Below are 25,400 nucleotides of genomic sequence, written 5' to 3' on the forward strand. Positions count from 1 at the left end.
CATAACAAAGTAACTTCACCACCATGTGTCATGCCCTGTTACTAGCATTCAGTGCTCTTGGTTACATCTCAAAAGACAGACACTAGATTTTACCCATGCACAATTTTAAGCCACGACAACTGATTATAACTGCTTATTTTTCTAAAGCTGACCCTAAACATGTACCCCACACCGAACATTCACATTTAGATTTACAAAAAAACTATTTTTAGTTTTAGTTTAAGTATACAAGTAATATGTTAGAACTTAGTGTATTGCAAATTATGTTCTATCTTTTAAAAGCCAACACATTTTAATAAGAATTGTACAGTGTTTATGTGTTTAATTAAGCTTTATGGAAGCTTTACACTTATATATACATATTTATTCTGTATATAATCATTGCTGGATGTCCCAAAGTCCTCTGAGGAAGCCCCCATAGGCCAAATGCGTCAGGACACAACATCTATTTTTTCTCCAACTCTTATACGCCTAATTCTGCGTCCAAATGTAGGAGTCAATGTCTGTCCTTGCACCCCCCTATGGTGGTTAGCCTAGGGATTCAATGGGAGTCTGTAATTTATACACTTGCTCTGTAATTCAAAATTACATTAAACAGTATACCCCCGTCTAAATTTATGTTGTTTAATACACCGCTGCATCAAAAATACCCTACTCTTTCTCAGATGTTAATAGGAGGTGAATTAGGACACTCTGTACACTAGCTTTAAGTTAGAACTTAGTTGTAGTTAGGAATTAAGCTACAAGTATTAAGTTAGGACCTTCGCTAGTAGTAATCTGAAGAAGATTTTAACTTGGATGTTCGGATGTGAATGCAATCAATAGGGTAGCAATCAGAACACAGGTTAAAAGAGGGTATTTTTGAAGAATTCTAGACTAACAACCTGCAATTTTTAATTAGTGGTATGATCATATGAGCATAAAGCTATAAAAATTAATCATTAAATTAATCTTAGTATTATGTGTCTATACACACACACACATACATACATACACACACACACACACATATATATATATATATATATATATATATATATATAAATATATATATATTATATATATAAATATATATATATATTCTATTAGCTTGACAAAGTAGTGTTGTTTACCTCTTTTAGTTGATCTGGTAATTTAACTGTTTTCACTTCAATTATGGCTTTCAAACAGCTGAAAGTAATAGGTTTGAGAAAGTCAGTCAGGTACATTTTGAGACGTCAGTTATAACTGTATATGTTTTTTTGTACATAAACTTTTTTGGTTCACACACCTAGAAGTGTTGAAGTATAAGCACGTATCCAAAAGGCTGTTTAAAGAAAAAGTTATTTTAGAGAAAACTACTGTCAGCTAACATTTGTACTGTACTGAATATTAATGTATAAAAGCAATATCAAAAACAAACAAAGTTAAATTCACAAAACTAAAAACATCCTGCAAAAATGCTAAACTAAATATGCATTGAAATATTTAGAGCAAACCTGAGTTTTGCCCATGCTGGGAAAAGTAACTGGTACACCTGTGCAGCCAAGTATACTTACCTAACCTTTGTTCACCTACCAGTCTCTTGACCTAGAGGATAAGGTTTTTTTAAGGGATGGTTTCAGAAGGAAAAAGTACATGTAACACATATACTGTGGTGCAGTCCAAAACAACTCTAAATCATGTAAATGAGCAGTCACTAATTATGGTGATTTTTAACCCATAGCAATTTAGTTTTGCTCATAAAAATCTTGTAAGCTCTATAGAACTAAAGCAAAGATATCCACATAAATGATGTCTCTGTAACCATTACCTATTGGCATGATAATATCTAGTAGTAAATAATCATAATTAACAGGACCTATTTTTGTAATGTTGATAACACTTAGTATAGAAAAAACCTTAGTATTTACCCCCCTAGTGTTCTAATTCTGTCAGTTTTTTTATGCAAAAAGTGATCCTATTTTTTTTGCATAGAAATTTTTGTTTATATTGTGGGCCTGTAATTCTTAGGATTAACTCCCGGGTATGATAATTATATTTATTTATTATATTATAAAACAGCAGATATCTTTACGAGAGCAGGCTGACGCCGAGAGTGGTGCTGGGCGTACGCCAGTTTTTTGGGAAACCCAGTTGGTGCCAAATATGACTGCGGATGATGATGATCCTGAGGTGTTTTTGACCACATTTGACAGAACTGCGGAGAGAGATGGTTGAATCTAAGTGCAGTGGGCAGGTATAGTGGCGCCATTTCTGACAGGGAAGGCACAGAAGGTGTATGGTTACCTGGCCCCAGACAACGCCAAGTCTTCTGTGAAGCTTAAAACTTAAATTTTGAGGAGTTTGGGCGTGACCCCTGTGGTGTGGGCAAAATGAGTGCACAAATTGACTTACCAGACAAATGCAGACCTCCAGAAAAGGTTGTTACCCAGGGCAATGCAGAGGAATTTCTTTGCTGACTGGAGAGCACAAAAGTAGAAAAGCATAAGACCATAAAGCCATTGGATAAATGTAAAAAGTATTTATTTGATAGAAATGAGGAGAGGAAAGCATTGCCTAAAGAGGAGAAACAGAAATAAGCTTCAGGAAGAGTAAAGATATCACGCACTGGATGGGCATCGCAAAAAAAACTGGAACCTTCAAAATTGAAACAGTGGGTCTTTTCTGTGGCTGAGGTGACCACCCCAAAATGAGAATAAATCTAGAAGATGTTATTTTAAACTGCAGCAAAGACTCAAAGGTTCACTGTCCCCATTGTGATACAGTCTTCGAACAGCTTTACGGCCTTATTCAACATCAGAAGTCTCACAACAATGAAAAGTGATTTAAATGTGATTGTGGTGGGGCACAGGAAAGTATGAAGACTATCACCACAGTGGCTGTTAAGGGTGTAATGCCAATAATACAGAACCTCAGCTTGCTGTAGCCAACAACATTGCTGGCATTGGACTGGATAAGATTGAAGAGAGACGGCCCATTTTGTATCAGCCAAGTGACACGATTGTAACTAATGCCTCAGAAGCTGTCGTTGGTGCTAAAGATGCAGTGATTCAAAGTATAACTGGAGTGGTTGGTAAGACCAAGGGAGCAGTGTATGACAGTGTGGAGATGACCAAATCTGTTTTAAATGGAAGCACCAACACTGTGCTTTGGAGCAGTGCGGTGCGCAAAATGACCAGCAGTGTTCATATTGCTCTTTCAAATTCTGAAACTCTCCTTGAACAATACCCACCACCAAATGATGAAGAGTTAACAAAGGAGCAAATGGACATTCTGAGTGATACCTGCACTAAGCTGAAATAGCAGAAGAAGTTACTAACAAAAGAGTACAGTTAGGTTCTTGAAGAAATTTATTTAACGAAAAGATACTTTGCTAAAGTTGCTTAAAGATGCCAGAGACAAGTTGGTCCACAGCACCGGGTCTCTAAAAAGAACATTGTTTGTTTGTTGTGTTTTGACCTACTTGGCAGCCTGTGTCCCAACCCTAAGGTTGAAACAAGAGGGACAGGGGGGTATGTAACAGCTGACTAAAGAAATCTTAGGGTTTCATCCAGAATGACAGGTACATTGCCCCAGATACAGGTTACACAGTGCATTTTCTGTTAGACAGGTTTCCTTTTGAACTGAAGGTGGGGTTGAAGTACCAGGCTAAATGACAATGAGCTTCTTGGCCAGGTGGGGGAGCTAAAGAGGCCTGGGTATGATCAGGTCTGTCTTATCTGAAATGCATCCTGGGAATTAGGCTGGGGATAAAAAATTCCCAGCCTGCTTATTCCTGGGTCTCTGTCTGGCTGGTGAGCTTGGAGGAAGTCCAAGGTGAACTGTGAGTAAAGACACAGATATTGTTGGAAAAGGCTATGTCTTGGCTAGGTTGGGCTGGATTGTTAGTAAAGGGAGCTAACAGTGAATTAGAGGCCAGGTGGCCAGGCTTTTTTTTTGCTGTTTGTTTTACTTTGCCTGTTTTTGTGTGGAAATAGTATTAGTGAATAAAACCCTTGATGCACTTTTAACCAGCTGCCCCCCCCCCCCCGTTGCTATGGGCGATCCCACAATATATTTTATCTTTTTACTTCGCTCTGCCCTCAAAGACTATCCTGCTGTTGTGCTAGATCTTCTGAAATATGTGATAAACAATTGTTCAAAAAATAAAAGATCATAGCACTTTGTAGTCCTAAAACAAACATGATTCAATGTTATGAATTGCTAATCCTATGTGAAAACATATGGACTACACAACTAGACAGTTACTTTACAGGATAACTGAACACTTTAATAATATAAAAAAGTATTTTGTTGGGGGACTACTATTCTGTTGGGGGACTACCTACCTCAGGGCTCTAGTATCACTGGACAGTATTATGCTAACCTCCTGGACCAGCTGAAGGTGACAATTAAAACGAAACGCAGTGGAAAGTTGACCAAAGGTCTTTTTTTTGAACGGTCTATAGAAGATGCAACTACGCTGTACTAAGTGCATCAGCCTCAGGGGGAATATGTTGAATAAATGTGTTATTTTATAACTCTTGCTCTCTTTTTTCTGGGCAAAGCCAGGAACTTCTCAGCACCCCCCTCACACATATATATATATATATATATATATAGTAATACATTTCTAAAAACAGTATTGTAAACTTAAATAACTTACCAGTTTTTTTATGTCCGCTCTGTATCAGTAGAGACATCTGTCCCCTCTGGTCTTTTTGGCTAAATATTGCTTAATTCTTCAGTTTATCTCTAAAAGAATGTTAAGCTCTATGAGACAGATAAGATATTTAGTTGTTATAAATTATTCAGTTGTTATAATGTATAATATAAATAATTGTATACATATCAATTTTTTAGTTGTTATAAATGTATTTGTTGTTTATGTATGCCATGTACGTTCAGGACTGCAAAATGTGGTCATTATTAAATACTGCATATTAATGTTTTATGTTTATAACATATGTAGATAGCAAGCTCCAAGCAAGACCACCTGTTTTCTGAAGGCCAAACAACATCCTCTGTTGTATGATAAACTTTAATTGCAGAGACATTGGAATTTCACACACCTTATTACTCATAACTTACTCCTAGCAAAGTAAAGTCAGATCTGTTATCACAGGAATGCATATCCAATGCAGCTTTTTATTATTAGAAAAATATGTTTATTTGAAGAAAAAATATATATAGATTGATTAAAATAGTGACATTAAACATGTTTATGCAAACTTGCAGGAAATATTTCAATTCTTTTATATTGAGCACATAAATTTTGGATGTCTTGTACATCACTACCCCTTCTAAGGTGAGGTGGCTGGCTAACATTTAATGCCCCATTATCGACAATCCTGGGTGCTTGGGCACTCAGGTTTAAGTTCATAGTAAGGAAATAAAGGTTTGGCGATAGTCACTTTAGTCTTTCTTTCTAAATATTGCTAGGTGGCTCAGAAGTTAGCACTCTGGCCTTTTTTTGAATTTGTTCAAATCTTGGCCAGGACATTATTTGCATGGAGTTTGCAGGTTTTCCCAGTATTGCTGTGGGTTTCCTCCAGGTACTCTGGTTTCTTCCCAAATTCCATAAACATACATTTAGGCTATTTGGCTTCTCCCTAAAATTACCCTTGGACTGTATTAAAGACATATGACCATGGTAGGAACATTAGATTTGGAGCCCCTATGAGGTACAGCTAGAGAAATAACTATAGATTTTATATAGGGCTGAGTAATATGTTGACGATATATAAATACTGTGTAATGATAATATTAAATAATAGTTATATTTTGGAAGAAAGGATAAGAATATAGAATGCCCATAAAAGCAAGACACAACATATGAGTTGGATCTTCACTTTAGAAACTCTACTTTAAGTTCATATTTTGTTCCTCTTTATAGATGCTGGCTTCTTAAAGCTAAAAAAAATTGAGACCAAGAACATCCTTTATTGGTTCAGGTTTATTAGACCAGACCCTTTATTATTTCTGCTTTAGGATTAGACAAACAGCTCATGTAAGGAGAGCACGCAATGTTAAGATTTTTTACTCTATTGGCAGATCATTCGCAGTGACTTTCCATATCAGCATAGACTACTGCAATAAGATTTCTACTAGTAAACCACTTTGCAGTCATTAGCTACTCATGCCACAAATAAAAGCATAGGTATATTAAATGTTATTGCCAGTTTTCCTCTATCTTATAAGGTAGTACAACTGGTTATTCAGTTTCACTGTCTTTCTAGCTTGGAAGAAACATGTAGCTTTGGAGAAGTTTTGTTTTCCCCAGCTTAGGAATTTTTTTTCACATAAATTAATTCTTCGAGTAAACCTTAATGATCAAGAGAAGCCCTTTCAAAAATAAATCCATTGGCTTGTTCCTAATTTTATTTTGTGTTTTTTTTAATTTTGCAAATTTGCCATTTTGTGTAAGATACGTTTCTACTAGCACTCTACATTCCAGGATGTAGCAAAAGGTCTTGCAATCAAATTTTTTGGTATATTTTTCAGTGTTTATGTAAAAGCATTTAGAAATACAATCCAGAACTGTATGTTAACGCAAAAGTGAAAGTAAAAACAAGCCCAAAAGGTAGGATATACATCATAAAAAATATATTTAAAACATGTATCAGGAATAAAAAAAAATACAATTGTAAATCTATAATTTACTTATTTTGAGAAATAAAGTTATCAGAAGTTAAACTTACTTTTTTTTTTGCTCTTGTTTCACAAAATATCTGAAATGGAAAATTGAAAAGTAGTCATTTTAACACACAGTATACAGTATAATGTTTTTACAACATTTCTTTAGTGCATACAAAAGGTAATAATACTAAGTGTATTTCTAGCTTTTAAAGAATTAGCATGCAACTCCAGCTGCATTGTGATATAGAATACGGTATTTATACAGTATGTATATGATTTTAAAAATGAGGTAACTATTCTCATCAAAAAAGTAAACCAATCACAATAAAAAGGCAACAATTAGGAATTAACAAAAAAATAAATATTTAAAATATGGGTAACTTTGATAGCCCTATTTCATTTTTGTTTTTTCATTTTCACAAAATTTTAGGTTAGATATCTGAAGTTAGCAAGAGTTGCATTACTATTATGGTTAATTTAATTAAGAACTGTTTAGTTACTTGAGATTTATAATTTTGGTTTGACTAGTTAATATTATTATTGGTTTAATAGCCTAAAGTCCTACTTGTTATATTCTTGCAGGTTTACTTTTTTAACTAAAAGTATCTTAATAAGTGGAAATATTTAACATTTGCTCGCATACTGAAAATTACATAGTTACTATTAATGTTACCTGGTTATGGTTTAGTCATCCTTTGAATCCTGCGACACTTTTCCTTAATAATCATCAGCCATCAAGTCTGATAGTCTCAAAAGAAATATCAGCCCTTTAAACTGCTTTCAACGTTCGCGATATTTAGCACTGGAAATTACAAATAAAGTTTTTAAAGTTGAAGTTAAATAGCAACAACTGGGCAGTGACACTGATGATTATTGGTAGAGATAAATAGTTACTAAGCAAATGCAACCAACACACTCCTAGGAGTGAAAACCAAAAACCTGGAAAACGGTTACATGTTAAATAAGGTATTTAATGTTTGGGGTGATTCAAAGTTCTAGGCATTAGTACAGTCTAGTGGTTGGTGGTAAGTGGTAATCTTACCTCTTTTAACTCCATTACATTTTCAGGAGAGACAGGCTAGTAATATAAACAAGTCAAAATTTGGGTTTAGCAAGATGAAGCTTAAGAAATAATTTAGAAGCATTTATCGTTCTATGTCCATTTTCCCATTAATATGGTATACATTAATATTTTCTTTCTAACCGCGAATCAAATGACAGTTTAGATTAATTTTTAGAAAATTATTTAGCAAAAGCCAAAGGTATTAAAACAAATTTTAATTCTTACACAAAATGCTTAAAACAAGCTTGGGATCATTTTGTAATTTTAATTGTGAAACATTTTAGGCATCCCTAGAAATGAAATACAAAATTGATTGCAAGTTTAGTTTCTTACAAAAAATTGCAGCTTTATTGACAAATTATAGCAAACATATTTGACAAGTTATGATTTCCTATTTAGAGAATATTACACATCGACCTTTATGTGATTTTTTTTTAAAACAAATACAGATTAAAACACTAACAGATTCAGTTAGCTACAAACATTACAGTAGCTGGTTACCTCTCAGCCTCCTAAAAACAGCATTTTAAATTAAATTTACAAACTTAATACTCAACATTTTGTTTCTTACACGTATTAAAAATCCATTTTGAAACATCCTCTCTATACTTTGATTATATTATGTTCAAAAAATCATATTACAATAGTTTAGCAACCCTACACAAAAATCAAGGCCTGGTATGTTGTGTATTTATTAAGACTTCAGCATTGTCACACTTTCATGCTTTTTAAAAAGGTATACACCACGATGAATAACAGCCAAGAGAACATTATCCCATTTCATGGTTTGAAACAAAATGATCCTGCAATTATTGTTTGTCAGTCCATGTTAAAAAATAAAGTTAAAAGCCAATGCTACACCGATGTTATCGCAAATACAGGAAGTACATAAGGAAACCACAAGCAGTAATCCCAAGGTAAAAATGGACTATTACTTGTCATGTTGCTGTTTTATGCAGAGCCAAAAGGCAAATATTTGTCTGTCAGAGGAGGCCACATATGCGCAAGACCTTCAGTATCTACCGTATGGATGTTCTCTATATATTCCTCTAGTTGATCTTTGAATTGATGCTTTTAAGGTGGGTCGGGATGATGAGGACCATTCTTCAGGCCCTACAATTAAAACACAAGGAATAAAAGGGCATGTTTGAGGGCTTCCTCTATGTAAAGTATGATCTTTTATACAACTTATAAGTATGATACCAACAGACTTTTTTAAGTCTAAAGGACACAGGTCACAAATCGTTTAGGGACATTTCTCAAGAGATAAAGTGACTGGACTCCATTAAGCTGTACCTAAGAGAATTATGGATAATTCACTTTGTTTAGTGAATGGGCTGAAGCTCTGTTGACTTTAGCCATCTGATCATGTGTAAGCAAAAATCATGTTTTTTTTTATACTCTCCTATGTGGATTTTGGTATTCCTTGCAAAGTGATTTATTAGGCCAAATTAATTGCAGGCAGGTCATTAATTTTTCTCAGTTAGCGCCCCAACCATTATTAGTAAATCAACTCCAATGTTTGAAGTGTTTGGGAGCTCACTGCAATTCTTGAGCAAAAGGTAGAGGAAGAGAAATCAGTGTTCAAACTGAAGAACAATAAAATGACAATTAACAGGTAAATCATCATAAGAAATTCCTCAAAAACAAATTTATTATATCACCATTTCAAATATAATTTTCTAATCACAAAAATCCCTACAGATCTAGTTTGCATTATTTGATGTATTCTTTAGAATTTGTAGGGGCACACAGCAAACCCAGGATAACAGGGTCTTTGCCAACCTGGCCAGAGCTTATACTGGGAAAGGGAAGGTCCACATCAAGGGCTAATTTGTCATGCTGCTGATTAGGGATGAGCGAGTTCGATCCCGCGGCGCATCAGGCCTTTCTCGCTTACCGAAAATGTAAGCGAGAACGGCCTTCTGATTCACCGAGAAGTTGAGCTCTTGCCAAACAGGAGGATTTCCAGGGCTGGTTTAACCTCTAGTGCCCCGGGGATCACACACTCTTCTGCTGCAATCATTGAGAAGATGCGCAGCACAGGAGAACCTCCTGACACTGTAATATAAGTATCTCTTACAAATGATACATTTTTATCTGTAACAAATGTATCATTTGTAAGAGATAATTATATTGCAATGTCAGGAGGTTCTCAGGAGTGTGCGATCCCCGGGGCACTAGAGGGTAATTAACATCTAGTGCCTGGGGTTTGCGCAAACAGGAGGATTTCCTAACTGTATACAACTAAATGTTCTTTATTTCAAAACCACGTTGATGTAGATTTCTGAATAATGCCTCTTTAATTGTATCTAGGTTATGAATGCTAATGCTGCTAAATGTAAGTCTTTCCATCTCTGCATGAAATTAGCTTTTTCCTCATGCACAAACTTTCCAGTAAGCAGCTTTGTATGGTTTCACACTTCAATTTATTTTTGTATTTTCATGTGTCCTTTGAGATATGTAATCCTTTTCTTTTTTCACGTGCATTCTTTTTACTTTTCCTTTTATTTCTCAGATAGGCTTCTTAAACATTCTGCTGTATTTTATTAAGTCAGATCAGAGTCTTACAACAAATGATCATGGGCTGTTTGGTCAAAGCCATTAAGCAAGCTTGCCTCTGGATTACTGAAGATTGCAACAAGCTTGAATTAGAGGATTTGATTGTGCAGCTTGAGAATTTTACAAATTGTTCAATACTTTAATTTGCTAGCTGCACCCTAGAGTCCAGTATAAATATTTCATGTCTCAATTACTTTGATGATGTTATTAAAATCAGGCCAGTTCATTAACACTTCAAGATAGTAATTTTGCTACTCATTCACTTGAAAATAGTGAAGTGAAATATAAAGGTACTGTTGATGATTTGATACAAAATGTGAATTGCTATTTCCATAATGCAGAGCTACAAGTATCACTAGACTGTAGCATTGCCTCTCAAAATTCATCATCTATTACTGAAACTCCAAACTATATTAAACAATTCAAGCTGAACATTGGTTGGTGTTTTAAGAATATGCACATTGCTTCTTTTTGGAGTAATTTTGGTTAAACATAATATATATTTTTTAACTATGCTTTAAAAGAGTAAACGGGGTACTTACCAGTAGCAAAAACCACAAATTATTTTACAGTGAGCAGACATTTGTGTACAGAATAATGATAATAAATATCTACAAAAACAGGAGCCATGCATTTATCAAGTAAACATACCATTAACATATGACTATGTACCTTTGTGAAGGAAACTTACCTTTATAAGTAAAGGCGACACAGAAAATTATATAGATTAAATGGAACCTCATTTTTTGTTATAGTATTTTTATTGCAAAAATAGAAGATACCACATTAAAAGATGAAACAGAATATTAGCCATAATTAACATCATAAATCAAATCATAAATGTTAGTGTTAAAGAAAATAGAAACTAAATATGTTATTTTGTTGAGGAAAAATGGCAAATCAATCAACAAAAAAATCAACAGAAAAAATGTACTCGGTTTCAATGACACTAAGTTAATATGACGACTTGCATTTTTCCTGCTGTCCTGTTACCAGAAAAAGAATGCAAAGTTTCCAAAGACTGCTGCAAAACACCATGGAGTACTACACTGCCACGAGTACCAATACATACTGGAAAAACCGCCATAAGAACTGGGTTTTTAACACAAAAAGGTTTTTTATTTTTTATTGAAGAAAAGACGTGCAGAAGGAGCATCCAGAAGCCTCCTGGGATGCATGACATGTGTATCCCAGGAGTCCCAGGAGTGTTTTAACCCCCCTCCAAAAAAAGAATGTAATTTTTACTTTACATAAAAAGTTGTCCAAATTTTAGTTTAGGTCTGCTTTAGGAGGAAAACATTTAAAATGTTGAGTTGTCATGGGGGAGATCTTACAGTAGAGACATTTGTTCTGGGGGCAACTGTATAAGAGCAGGAATTTAATTCCAAATCGGTTATGCCTTTAGCACAGTGCTTCTCAGTTAGAGGTTACAAAAAGGGGTTTGGCCAACTTCTGCACCATAACAAGGCCTGGGTAGAACACCTGCACTACTGAACAAGTAAACTGCTCTCTATATATGCTTTGCAAATACTGGTTTATTTTAAATGCAGTTACATAAAAATCAGACAACTTTAATCTGATAGAGGTTTACAAAGATTGTTTCAGTAGTCATGTAATTTCCCGCCCCCAGTGGTGTTAGACTAATGTACTTACCAGTAGTCAGAGCCTACTGCGTAAGGAGTAAAACATTAAACTAGCTGAGAAAATAAAATTATGTAAAATAAAAAAAGTTATTCTGTATTTCCAGTAAAAAAAAATCCTGTTTCACTTCACCATTTGCATTTTTCATGTGGCAGCAGTATTTCATGTCATAAACTGATTTTAATTTAAAGTGACATCCTTCAGGGGAGAATGGGGAAAACATCTGCAAATATCTGACATTTGCAAGATTACTCTCTGATATGAAGATTAATCGTTGCAACACTACTATGTTCTCTACATATTTCTTTATTACATTTCTGGGATCCAATCAATGGTGAAAGATGTTTATCATAGATGATTTTTTAGTAGGATTAGACAATGATTCTATGCCAATTTTTTTTAATGGTATTCAATCAGTTTATCAGTACTTTATGAAAACTGATTGGAAACAATAAAGCAATTCTGCAGCTTCCTTGGACCTAGATTATCTTTTATTTATATATCTATACCAGTCAATCATATATTAATGGAAATATATGCAACTTTCTATTAAGAATGAAATTCTGTGGCTGCTCTGAGATCTGGGGATTATCAGCAATGTTTGGTAAAAAACCATTAGGATAACACCGATGGACTATGTTAAAGCATAGGGAAGGCCTGGGGCAATTTTATCCAAAGCAAACGTATATATCAGAAAGCCTAAGTAGGGGTTTCAGTTGTCTTAAAGTATATATAAAGGCTATAGTCTTCTAACACTAGTTAAATACACCTGCTAAATCATTGTTCAATTTAATAATGATGCTGCCATACTTTTAGTAATAGTGTTCCAACACCTGACAAGAGAGCTAAATAGACATCTATGTCCTGCAAATAAACAAAACAACTAAGTCAACAATGAAGGAGAAAAAGTGCACTGATAAGTTTATCATTCTGCTCTTTCCTCCTGCAAACATATAAACTCCCCCAAAACAAATCTAAGATATCAAAAAGATGCCATATCCCCAAAAACAATATAGAACAGAGTACTGGTGTGGCTTAGTAGGGAATTACTGCCAAGTAAATCAGTAAAAACACAATATTTTTATTTAGTGTACAATAATAAGAATAAACATTCCATGTACATTGATAAAAGCATGAGGCCCAAACAAAAGGCCTCAGACATCACACATTATATAAAATACTGTTGTAAGGGACTTACCTGTCCTGCGAGCCCGCGGTGTCCCTGGGGATCCCAGCCACAGAGGGAGACGCCGCTGTAGCAGGCAGCATGGCCGAGGCTGCTGCTCTACTCGCAGCTTGTCTCTCTCTGCAGACGGAGGGATCCGTCCTGGCCAAACTACTGTTCAGCCAGGCAGCATCCCTTGCATCCCTTCAGATGTGGTTACTGCATATCCTGCTCTCAGCACTCCTTTGCATGTGCAAAGTAGTGCACGTCCTAGGGGTGCTGTGGGAAGAGGTTCGCGTGCTACAATGCGTCCCTCTTGTACCCCCCGAGGGCGTGGCACTTGGCTGCCTCGCCCTGGGGCGGGACACAGTTAGTTTGAATTCCCTGCGGCCAATTGGCCGCTGGGGATTCAGTTAGTCTCCTATCAGACGGCGCCAGGTGGCGCAAGGCCATTGGTCACTCTGGCCATTTAAGGAGAGCCTGTCCTGTACACCATTGCCCGCTATAAGCCTCTGTGAACTCAGTGTGCTTGGGTGTGTCATTGTGTTGGTTAAGTTTACCTGCTTTTGTCATCTCCTTAGTGACCTGGTCTGAAGTTGACTCTGCTTGAACTCTGCCTGCCCTGACCTCGGATTGTTACTGACCATTCTGCCTGCTGCCAGCCCTGACCTCGGATTGTTCTTGACCTGTCTTTGCCTTACCCATTTGTACTTTGCTTATTTGGACTTAACCCTTACTGTGCTTTATGACCCTGAATAAAGCCTGATTCAAGGATATCTGGAGTTGGTTGTGGTTTGTGTGCCCAGGCGCATTACAACTGTCAAACATTTTAGTAAGTCCTGACACGTTTCTCAGATACAACTGCTTCTTTAGGTGATTTTTGATAGTAGGATAACATATGTAAGTACAAATATCCAAAAACCAAATTGGTTTGGCCTCATGCTTTTATCAATGGTTAATATTTTTTTGTACACTAAATAAAAATATTGTGTTTTTACTGATTTACTTGTCAGTAATTCCGGCCTAAGGTGCACCAGTACTCTGTTCTGTTCTGCAAACATATTCAAAGTTTCAACTGACAATAATATTATGATTCATGTCCTTCTTTTATGTGTGAAACTATGCAAAGGATTATGAAATATCAACACTGATAAAAGTGAAGAAGTGTTTATGCTTATTTACTGTATTTTGTTAAGAACACATAGCTAAATTAAATCATGTTTTTAATATTTGCCTGGAGATCTGCTTTCAATAAGAAGTATAAAAGTTTCCTATGATTTCTAATTATGATAAACTGCTACACTTCAAATTTTTATACAGCATGGTATAAAGGTATTTTGTGTAGTGCAAAAAATACTCATATTACTTTTAACCTAAAGAAAGTAGGAAGAATGTCATTTGGGTGTACTTTCCTGTGCTATCTAACCCCCACTTCATGAACTTCCCATGTCACTAATTATTTTACATTTTCCACCAAAGCTTTTGATCTGATTGGTGGCTGTGACAAAATACATTATTTTTTAAATTTTAAGTAAAGTGCTCCAGAATGAATTGGTAGTGTTTTCTATGATCACCAGATAACACACAAAAATAAGTAGTGTGTACTATAGTACAGGAATGTCTGGAGAAAAATGACAAACTATTTAGCAGGCAAGGCTATAATCCATGTATACATCTCAAAGGGCTTTATTGAAAAAATGAGGAATATGACATTCCCTCAAACATTCCCTAGTGGGAATCAATTACTGTTACTGAAATACTTGGGCCTGGAAGATTCCCACAAGGAAATGTTTGCAGGAATGTAGGGGTTCCTGTTCTATAAATAGAGCTCAATGTTCCAGCTTCAATTTTTGATAGTTTCCTAATACAGGTTAGTTTTATCTTTGTAAACTATAGTGACAAGAAATGTCATCCTAAAGAGTAAAATATTTTATATCCTTGATCAGTAACAATTTGCCCAAAGCAGTGATCTTCAGACTACACATTCTCTCTCTTAAAAACAAACAGACCAATGCACATATCAAGAGACATGTCAACAAGGTTTATCAAATTGCACCTTACTCAGTTTCAGCAAGATCATTTATTTATGATTGCTCAAGGACCACTAATTCTTCCAGAGTTCTAGGGTGCAGAAAGATATACTTTTCAATGTATATTCAAGAGCTTTTGCCATGGCTGGCCATATGAAAAATGATTCACCTATTCTTACATCATCAGTGTGTCTCACCAGGAATACGTTTTAACAATCACATTATGCAGATCAGGTCTCATTACCATTATTAAGTAGCATTTATTACTTCTTGTGATTTTATGTGTTGAGCTTGATAAATGTATTAATTTATCAGTGTGATTTGTTATTTTCCTGGTGTGTGTATCAATTAAATTAGTATGTAAGGACTGCTAAAAATGCTCTTACCATAATTGTTGTAATTTTCTTCATTTGTCCCATGTTCATATTCGAAATATTCTGGTACACTGCAAGAAAAGGAAACAGTGTACATGCAATGATGCAAAGGCATTCAATAAAACATATATTGATATTCAAAACAAAAATGTATGCAAACAGTTGAAAGTACCCATATATGATCAATATTATCTGCCAAAGTGTCATTGATTAAATTCACTTTTGTGATTCATCACTGCCAAACAGCAGTCTTAAAGGTGACACCACTATCTTTGAGTGACACCATTATCTTCAGTCTTCTGACTGAACAATAAATGAGCAGAAACAAAAAACACCTTATTAACTCTTTCTCCATGCTACCTGTCAGCATATAGAAATCCATTAGAGCCTAATACCACCCCTTCCACTCTCATCAATGAAAACTGATTGTAATTGTTTTTAATTGAATGCATAATATTTTTAAATGCATCTGAATTTTTTCCTAGAGGAAAGTTGTTTGGGGGAAGGTTTACTTGTGGAAGAAGAGGACAGTTGATTTTTGTTGGGGGAATTTGTTCACTATGGTTAACATTATTGCCTGTGGTGGAAGGAATCTGTGTTTTGAGACGAGGGAGAGAAACATGTCATCTTGTGAGTTGGTGAAATAGGTGCTGGGGCAGTTTTCCTGAACTCTGCACTCACTAAACAAGGCTGTACAGTGCAAAGACTTAATCATTGCAATATGTGCTGTTTGTAAAGTAATCCTGACTTTATCACTCTTTCACTATACAGAACAACATACTAACTGCTACGGTAAGGATAAAGTAATATACAATATATGTTACATACTGCTGACTGAGACACTCTGCATACTTACATACCCCTAAATACCACACCCTGTATTATTTGCTGTAAGTTTAATACTTTTGACTGCCCAATTCTACATTATTTTTAAACAAAAGTAAATCAATAAGCACCAGCACAGCATTAAATTTCAACTTAATAATTATACAAAAAGTTGTAATTCATTAACATTTTTAAATAAATGTAACATTTTATCAGCAGAACTCTTATACTAATTTTTAAGATAACTGGAAGCTCTTAACAGCTGAAACCATATAAAGGATGTTTATTAAAATGAGCTTAAATATGTAATTCACTACTTTGATTGAATTAAAAATATATAAAAATATGGGTATCTATTTTGAAGTAGCATTTGGCTAATGCAATTTGTTAATTTAATACAGATTTTTACAGAGAACCCAGTAAGCCACCAGATGAGGAATTTCACTATAATAATAAGGTCATTCTAAAACAAATTATAGACAGCAAAAGATAACTTAAGAGAATCTTTTATTAAAAAGGTCAAATAAAATATTTGTATCATTAATAATGGTACATCTAATTCATTAAATGTATACCCCCAAACTGCATACCAGTTTTTTTGCCTGCACAACTACAATACACCGAGCTTGTTAAGTCACTGGAACTGTTGGTAGTGCTATGTGATGGTGTGATTAATTACCTAAAATGATTAATGAGCAAGGCTCTATTTGTAGTTCTGAGGGTTTAAAAGGCAAAGTTTTAAATTTTATTTTATGGTAAAGCTGTTAGTATATTTTACATTCTTGACATAATTCTTTCTCAGTAGTTGTATGCACAGCTAAAGTATAAGGATACCAAATGTACCAATTTGTAGATGTACAGGTAGCTGTATTTGTAGGCAATAGCTAGCACAAACAGAAATGATTACAAGTAGGTTTCTGCTTTTTTTTCATACAAACACTACATTTAAATGTATGTTTACATTACCTATGTAAAAGTGAATATTTTACTCTATTTTGCCTGTTGTTTATGTTAGATGGATAAAATTGATTTAGCAGTATGTTATCTATCAGTTACATCTTAGTTATTTTCTCCTTGGAAAGTTTAAATTTTAAAAACTAGGGTCGGGGGGGGGGGGGGGGGGGGTAAATAACCTTTTTTATTACCAGATCATGGATATAGCATTAGTTCTCCCTTCAGTACAGTTTATCTGTTTGCAAAAACCTCAGTTCTGCCTTTACTGTTCAGCACACTGACTAAGCCTCAATTTAGCTTTTCAGTACTGCTCATAGCACAGAATAAACTTCAATTCTGTTTTCTGGTACTGTTTATCACATTGAATAATCCTCAGTTCTGTCTTCTGGTTCAGTTTATCACAGTTTGTGATTTATAAAAATGAATTTAGGCTGTTCACTGTACTTTGAATGATCACTCTGCATGGCATGATTTCCTGAGCTTAGTCAGTAAACTAGTCATCCAGTCATGTAAGGTACAAGCAAATATCATTTTGTTATGCATTGTGATGGTTTGTTTTCTTTGTAAGATGGGTTTTCATCACTTTCTCATGCTAAAAAAATGTTTCCTTTGCTAGGTGAAGAGCCTAAACATTTTTAGGAAATCAACCCACTGAGTAGACCTTAGTTCTGTCTTCCAGTTGTGTTCAGCACATTGGCCCTAATGTATTAAAGTTCTCCAAGGCTGGAGAGATTACACTTTCATCAGTGGAGCTGGGTGATACAGAAAACCTGGAATGGATTTCCTAAAAGCCGTTAGCTGTTTGTTAGCAAATGTTTTTAATTGAATGTGTATCCTCTTCAGCCTTGGAGAACTTTAATAAATCCGGGTCATTGAGTAAGCCTCAGCTTTTCAGCTGTTAAAAAACTGCCACAGGAAACAATTTAGCATCTGATTTGTAATATAACATGTCCGTAATCAATCAGTTTATCATTTCAATCATTTCAGTATACTTCTATGGTTTATATTTTCATTGAAAAAGTATTTATGAAATATCATTATTAATGTTATATCAGTTTAAAATACATAATTTGAATGAGCCAGTCATAGAAATATTCATGTACCTTCTCTGTTTCTAAAACAAAAAGACATTTTTGGTATCACACAGAACTATTTGAACACAATCAACCTGACCTCTAATTATTACGTTTTCCTCTATGGTATAAAGTAAGGGCTATTATTAGATTTAGTTTCACCCATCACTTTTTGAAAAAATCATACACATTCCTGAAAATGTAAGTAAATAAAAAGCAATAGTGAATAAATGAGCATTTATACACGGTCTTTGATTACTCTCATTTTCGTTATGTGTTATAGATCTATAATTCTTTTTGTACGAATGGTACCGGGTGCAAAAAAAAAGAATTATCATGCCCCAATCACATATCAGTAACCTGAAGATGTGCCTATTTTTTCCATCTACTTGTAAGTAAAAACCTTCTTTTTTTAATTTACCTTGCACATGATTGGAATTGGTCAAAATAAACAGGTTCACTGTATTTGCTAGGCTAAATAAACATGAATTGTGAAATGTGTAGAGCCTTCACTCATTTTAGTAAATCAACCCCAGTGTGTGATATCAGGCAGGTGACTTCAGGTGACCTTTAAACCTGACTCTGGAAATAAACTGTGCCTTAAGAATAAGTCAAGAATGTTGTAAAATTAATGAAATAAATTGTGTGAATACTTACTTCAATTAACCAATTTAAAAGAAAAGAATTCCTATTTCCTCCTATGCATGTGCGTGTGAATTTTTTCATTCCCGGCAGCCCCAGGAGACACCTACACATCCCAGCAACCTACACTTCATGTGCAGCTCAGTTTATTGCAAGAACATTGCGACCAGGCAGGTAAGTATGTTTTATTGCAGTAGGGACATCTCTTGTCCTGTCCGCAATAAACAACCTGCCTGTTTGTAATTTTATGTGAAACTTTATTTCTACTTTACATGTGCTTATTTAGGAATTGGCTCAATTATTGTTAATATTTCTTAAGTAGGCACTGTAGCTATTCAGTCATTCCTGTGTCTAACAAGTACACCCACATTGTAGTTACTATTATTTTATAGTATGTGTGTGTATGTGATACAGTATAGTATGTGTGTATGTGATATAGTATAGTATGTGATACTATAGCATATTTGGGTAAAAAAAACTATTTTAAAAGTTCTGGGTCTGTCATTTACATCTGAATTTTTTGCCATTCTAAAAAAAATAATGTAGTTACTTCACTATTTGAACATATTTATTTTACCCATTGTTTGTAATGGAGCACAAATGAGCACAGTGATTAATATTTATAAAGCTGGTTGATAAAGATTTAAACAGCAGATTACATTTGTATTAAAGCAATTTCTTCACGCAGTGAGGGGATTTCTACATAATTACCATCCATACCAATCTAGAAAACAGAATTTTCTCAATAAATGTAGAAGTAATTATTTACCCAATGGACACATCTATGGTCTCTACATATTCTTGTTAGACATATGTTCATGAAGTTCATTGCATGCAAAACATGAACAATCCATTTAGGTTTCTTTACTATTCATGAATTTTGAAGGACATATTGTGATGACAATCCACAATTTTGAACGACTTAATTGGATGCATTTTTTTATAATATGATTATGATAATATAATATGACCTCATCTGTCAGAGATTTCCTGCATCCAGTTCCCTTGTCACATATACTGTATTTTTCGCCGTATAAGACGCTCTGGAATATAAGACACACCCAATTTTAAAGGAGGAAAATCTAGAAAAAAAAAGAGTCTGAAAGATTATTCCCCTTCTGATCACTCATGTGACATTCATACTGGTATTCCCCTTCTGATCACTCATGTGCCATTCAAATTCCCTTTCTGATCACTCAGTGTCATTCAAAATTCCCTTCTGATCACTCTGTGTCATTCAAATTCCCCTTCTGATCACTCTGTGTCATTCAAATTCCCCTTCTGATCACTCTGTGTCATTCAAATTCCCCTTCTGATCACTCTGTGCTTTTTTTCCACTGTAGGGCAGTTAGGACAGGGAACAGCAGGTGGCGCTGTGTCGGCTTCTTTCGCTCTGCTTTACAGACAGGAGAAGACACAATGTTGGCAGAGGAGAGGAGACAGACGCTGCATGCAGCCAGAGACACACGCAGGATCGGGTATCGGTTTAGTATATTATTTTAATTATTTTATAACACATTTGTCGTATAGGACGCACTAACTTTTCCCCCCCAGTTTTGGGGAAGAAAAAGTGCGTCTTATACGGCAAAAAATACGGTACACACAAAAATATGAATTCAATATTGCACATGAAACATGTCCTGTAGACATCCCCAGTAATTTTGGTGACAATATTATGTTCAGGGGCTTTGTGATTATTTAAAAAATTGATGGCAAAATACTTCAATACAATTTTCTACTTAACCAAAATTTCAAATTTAAATCATCAATTTTGCTCATATATAGAAATATATGTAATATGTATATATATATATATATATATATATATATATATATATATATTGTGCCTAAACAATAACAAGAACATTCTATTTGTCTTGATTTTCCTTTGCCCAATAGCAATGTACTTCCTGTGTCTAAGCACTCCTTTGCTCAGCTGTATATTTACAGGATAAGACCTGTGGCTGATATTGTTACTTGACCTAAAGTAAAATTTAATGTACCACTGAACTAATCGCTGTTCCTATTTAAGAGGAATCTGTGCCTCAGGACCTGCAGTGAAAATAACTTTTTATTTCTCCTTTATTTATTCAGTAAGTTTATGCCCTAGGCGCCTCTACTGCTGAATATTAAATATTTTTGGATTAGTCATGAGATCCCCAGTATTCTAGGAGGAAGTTCTAACATGGGGAAGCAAGGCCCTGCTTTTACATAAATATCTGTCCCTACAGAGAAAAACATTGCAGAACAAGATTTAATAAGTCAGTTATCTGGTATAAAAAAGTATAATACCGAGTGAGCAAGTAAGGTTTCACTACATTAAATATTGCATGTATAGTGCATCATCCTCTGTCACCTATAAAGAAATTTGTGTTTATTATAGTAATGCAATGCTAGAGCCAGTGTTGCATTCCTTACAATTAGTCCTTTCAACACTGTGAGGAACTTTTTTATTTCCTAAAGACCTGTTGTTGAGTTAGATGTTATCATGTATTCTATAATATTTTATTTAGCCCTAACATGTTGATAATCATAGGACATTAATTAATACGTGCCACAAGATGTGGAAATACATGCATTGTAATATATGTTGGTACGTCTATTAACAGTGAGGCACAACTCTTTTGCACACTTTTTATCTGATCTATGCCTGGGTATGTAGCCTTTGACTTTGTCTGACACCTGCATTTCTTGCTGAGACAAGATTCAGGATGAAATATGTTAACTGTGCTTGCATTTTATCTAACCTTTACTTAATTTGATCTATAAAAAGTAACAAGTGTATTGAACCTGTTAATAAAAGGGTCTAAAACTTGTGCAGGGAAATAAAATAGGTTAATTGCTTGCAATAAAGCATGTCTCTTTGCTGCCCAAGGGGAGTTTTGTGGTAAAGTTTCTTTAGCAAGCTTGAAGGAGAACATTTTCTTACTTAAATGTAAAGAAAGAAGAACAAAGTGAGAGTTAAATGTCTTGAAATTAACCTGAAATAATTGGTGTAAGCTACGTCCTGTGAACCTTTTCAGGTGTGAAAGTAGATAAAAAAAGTACACTTTAAAATACGATCACATATTGTATTATTATAAGGAACAACAAATTGTATCCATGCACTGGCTTGATTTATTAAAAGAGCAAAAGAGCTGATTAGATGAATCTAGCAGTTCCTTCATCTTTTATTTGTACATTTCTATTTGCTTTAAAATTTGCAAGGAGTTGCCCAATCAGAGGAGAATCCTGTTATCCATAAATTATGTAAGACATAGATGTGTGACTCTTCTCAGATCAATGAAATCTGCATACCCATACATATATACATGGGAATAATACAAGTTCGCCAAAAGATGGAACTTTACATAATAATGCTTTTATCTTTAATAATGATAACTGTGGTAAGGTGCATACCATCAAGTCATACAGTAATCTGACTTGTTGCCAGGTCTCATCCTTTAAGCTTAGTCTACATGGACGTTTTCCCCAGCGCTTACCCTGAGGCTTTAAAAGCCCATATATGAAATTCTCATGCATTCCAATAGGCTAATCTGCTTCCACCAGGACATTGTCCTGCTTCCATACCAGGAACAGAGGAGAACAGAGGAGAGCACTGGGTGTTTGGGGGCCTGGGAATATGTTAGGTATTGTTGCCTATTCATTTGCCTCTATATGAAACAAGCATTTTGTCCTTGCAGTGCAGTAGAACTCATGTGTTGCCTAACAATTTTTTTAAAATGATTTTAGGTTTGGTTTTAAGAAGTGATAAATAATGTTTAATACTCACAGAAGCATGAGAGGACATTTAACCTGATTTTTGTTTTACTCTTCATAACTATTACTCACAATTATATATTTTCTTTCTTAACTGGGTATAGTTATATCTATGGAGCTTATTCATAAAGATAAATCTGATATTTTGTAAGAATTAATTCTAGCAGTTATGGGAAAATTCTCAAATCATATATCAACAAATAGAAGGACAACTGAGATCTAATTTAAAACTTACCATACTGACCCTTGTATATACAATTGTTTTCCAGTAAGGATGCTTTCTGCATGATGGCATATTTGTTAATAATATTTGTACTTGTATGTTATTAACAACAATCAATGCACTTCTCCACAATGTCAAAACTCGACGGACTTTCCTTGTGTTTGCTCTTTCAGCATTCATATTAGTAACAGTTGGATATCCAACTCCACATTACTTTATATTAGAAGTTGATACCGAAATTCCCTATATGAATCTATGTTTGACAGACATTGCAGTTTGACTTGATGGTCTTTCCTTATGTATTGTTTTTGCTGAATGAAAGTATGTGACAGTTTTGTACAGTGTTGTTACTGTTTATTACAATCATGTCATACAAATATTGTTTCAGTAAAAATGTATTAAAAAAAACACATTTCTTCTTGTACAGCTTTCCATTATTTTGATGATATGTCTTATCACATCTAATATTACCAGAAATGAGAACACTGATTTGCAAATCGGGAAGGATTAAGATCTCTTATATAATTAAATGTATATGTCTCTGATTTGTGGGGAGTCACAATATTTATATATCTGGGCCATACAGGATGATTGATTCTCTGCAATGTAGAAATATATGTATGAAAATAGTAAGGCAAATAATTGAAAAAATGAGCAGGAAGGACTTTATGCATCTTAAGGGTTAGTATTGAACTTTTAAATTGTGTTTACTTCAGCATCTTAAAATACTCTCAGAATTTCTTATTCTTCAACAAAAATTGGTGTAAAGTTGTGTGTGATCATACAGTCACTTTGGGGGGAAGAAACCATAGCACACATCAAGGGATTAGTCATCAAACACTAGTGTTCGTTGAATATCTCACTATTCGATTTGACAGCTATTTGATCGAATAGGCGGATATTGTTCGGGTGATCGAATGCTGAATTTGAATACCAATAAAGTCAATGGTGGGAAAATTCGGGGTTTTTTTCGGGACTGTGAAGAACTGCAAGAACAATCAGGGGAGCAGAGCTGACAGCTCAGCTCCCCTGATTGCTCTTGCGGCCCTTTACTAGTTTTATGTGTTCTTGGATAGAGTTCTCTATCCAAAAACACAGGAGTCCTGTGTTCCTGGATAGAGAAACTCTATCCAGGAATAGGTATAGTGCTTCCTGATTGGCTGAGGAAAGCCATTCATTGAATGATCCCCGGCACTAGAGGTTAATTAACCTAGTTAACTAGTAAAGGGCTGCAAGAGCCTCTAGTGCTATGGATTGCACACTGTTCTTAATAAATGTGACTGCGGCCGCATTCATTGAGAAGATCCCCGAGGCACTAGAGTCTTAATGGGGACAAGTCTCACCATTCAAAACCTCTAGGGCTCTGTGATTGGCTAGGGAAAGAAAAATCCTGATGATGCTTGAGCTGTCATCAGGGTTTACCTTTCCTCAGCCAATCACAGAGCACTAGAGGTGATGAATGGGAAAACTTGTCCCCATTTAACCTCTAGTGCCTAGGGATCGCACATAGGAGGATTCCCAGGGCTGCATGAATTAATGCAGCCCTTGGAATCCTCCTGTCAGTGTGTGATCCCTGGCACTAGAGGTTAAATGGGGACGCTCAAGCGTCATCAGGATTTTCCTTTCCTCAGCCAATCAGAGAGCACTAGAGGTTTTGAATGGGGAGACGTGACTGCATTCATTGATCAGCACAGCCCGCGGGACTTTTTTATTGGAAAACATTTTTTTTTTAAAGGAAAACTCGATCTTGAATGGGGAATTTACACCAGCCGTTCTTGCTTACAATTTCGTCTTATCAACATAAATATTTGCAAATGCCATATTTAAATTATACAGGGTCTCTCCTTTTAAAAATTATATAATTTTAAAATATGTGTAAAAAAATTGCTCCCTCCAATTAGGGAGAAGGTTAAATATTAGAAAGGAAGCAAGCTGTTAGAATAAGATCTGATGTAGTTGATTTGCAAGACTAATAACTGTTCAATATCTGAAAAATAAAACAAGCTGAACGTGACTAGAGTACATAGAGAAAACCTTTTTATTTACTTACACCAAAACCTTTGAGATTTGTGTCCTATGGGTCCTATATAAGTCCTATATAAGGACTTATTAAGGGTCCTATATAAGTCCTTCCCTTTGCACAGTTTTTATCAAATATAAAACTGGCCTTTCTGTTTTTATTTTTGTGTGAATACCCTTTTTTGCGAAGTTTCAGCCATGGAATTTCTATTTTTACAACACCAAAATATTACAGAAAACAGGGTTACCAGAAATACACTAGTTTACCATTTCCATTTTTAGACTATGTCTAGGAGTAGGTAAAAGTTGTAAAAAGTGTCTAAGAGGGATATTTTTCTTACTTTAAAAGGTTTGCTCTTACTTCCTGTTGCATATTCAGTAGAGAAAGCAAAAATCACCTCAACAGGATACAAATAGCAAAATATAAACTCACAGGAGTCAGAGCAAGTTGTAAAGTTTGGGGCACAAAG

General features: G+C 34.9%; 1 protein-coding gene across 5 annotated transcripts in view; it reads right to left on the reverse strand.

Annotated features, from left to right (window-relative positions):
* Nucleotides 1-1,109: 1,109 nt before the first annotated feature.
* Nucleotides 1,110-25,400, reverse strand: part of KHDRBS2 (KH RNA binding domain containing, signal transduction associated 2) — a 162,003-nt gene continuing 137,712 nt past the window's right edge. For 2 of the 5 annotated variants that reach the window (XR_011920337.1, XR_011920334.1), the window contains 5 exons: nt 15,448-15,506; nt 8,599-8,776; nt 6,663-6,692; nt 4,628-4,734; nt 1,116-2,441 (listed from right to left, as the gene is read on the reverse strand). Coding sequence is in view for 1 of the 5 variants with exons in the window: in XM_072408469.1 (XP_072264570.1) it covers nt 8,676-8,776; nt 15,448-15,506 (160 nt within the window). In the remaining 4 variants the exon portion in view is untranslated. Of the gene's footprint in view, nt 2,442-4,627; nt 4,735-6,662; nt 6,693-7,273; nt 7,403-8,001; nt 8,777-15,447; nt 15,507-25,400 lie in introns of those variants that run through there. The other 3 variants (XR_011920335.1, XR_011920336.1, XM_072408469.1) reach the window with 3 other exon arrangements.

This window comes from Pyxicephalus adspersus, chromosome 4, assembly GCF_032062135.1.
Source record: "Pyxicephalus adspersus chromosome 4, UCB_Pads_2.0, whole genome shotgun sequence".
In the NCBI taxonomy this organism is placed as follows: Eukaryota; Metazoa; Chordata; class Amphibia; order Anura; family Pyxicephalidae; genus Pyxicephalus; species Pyxicephalus adspersus.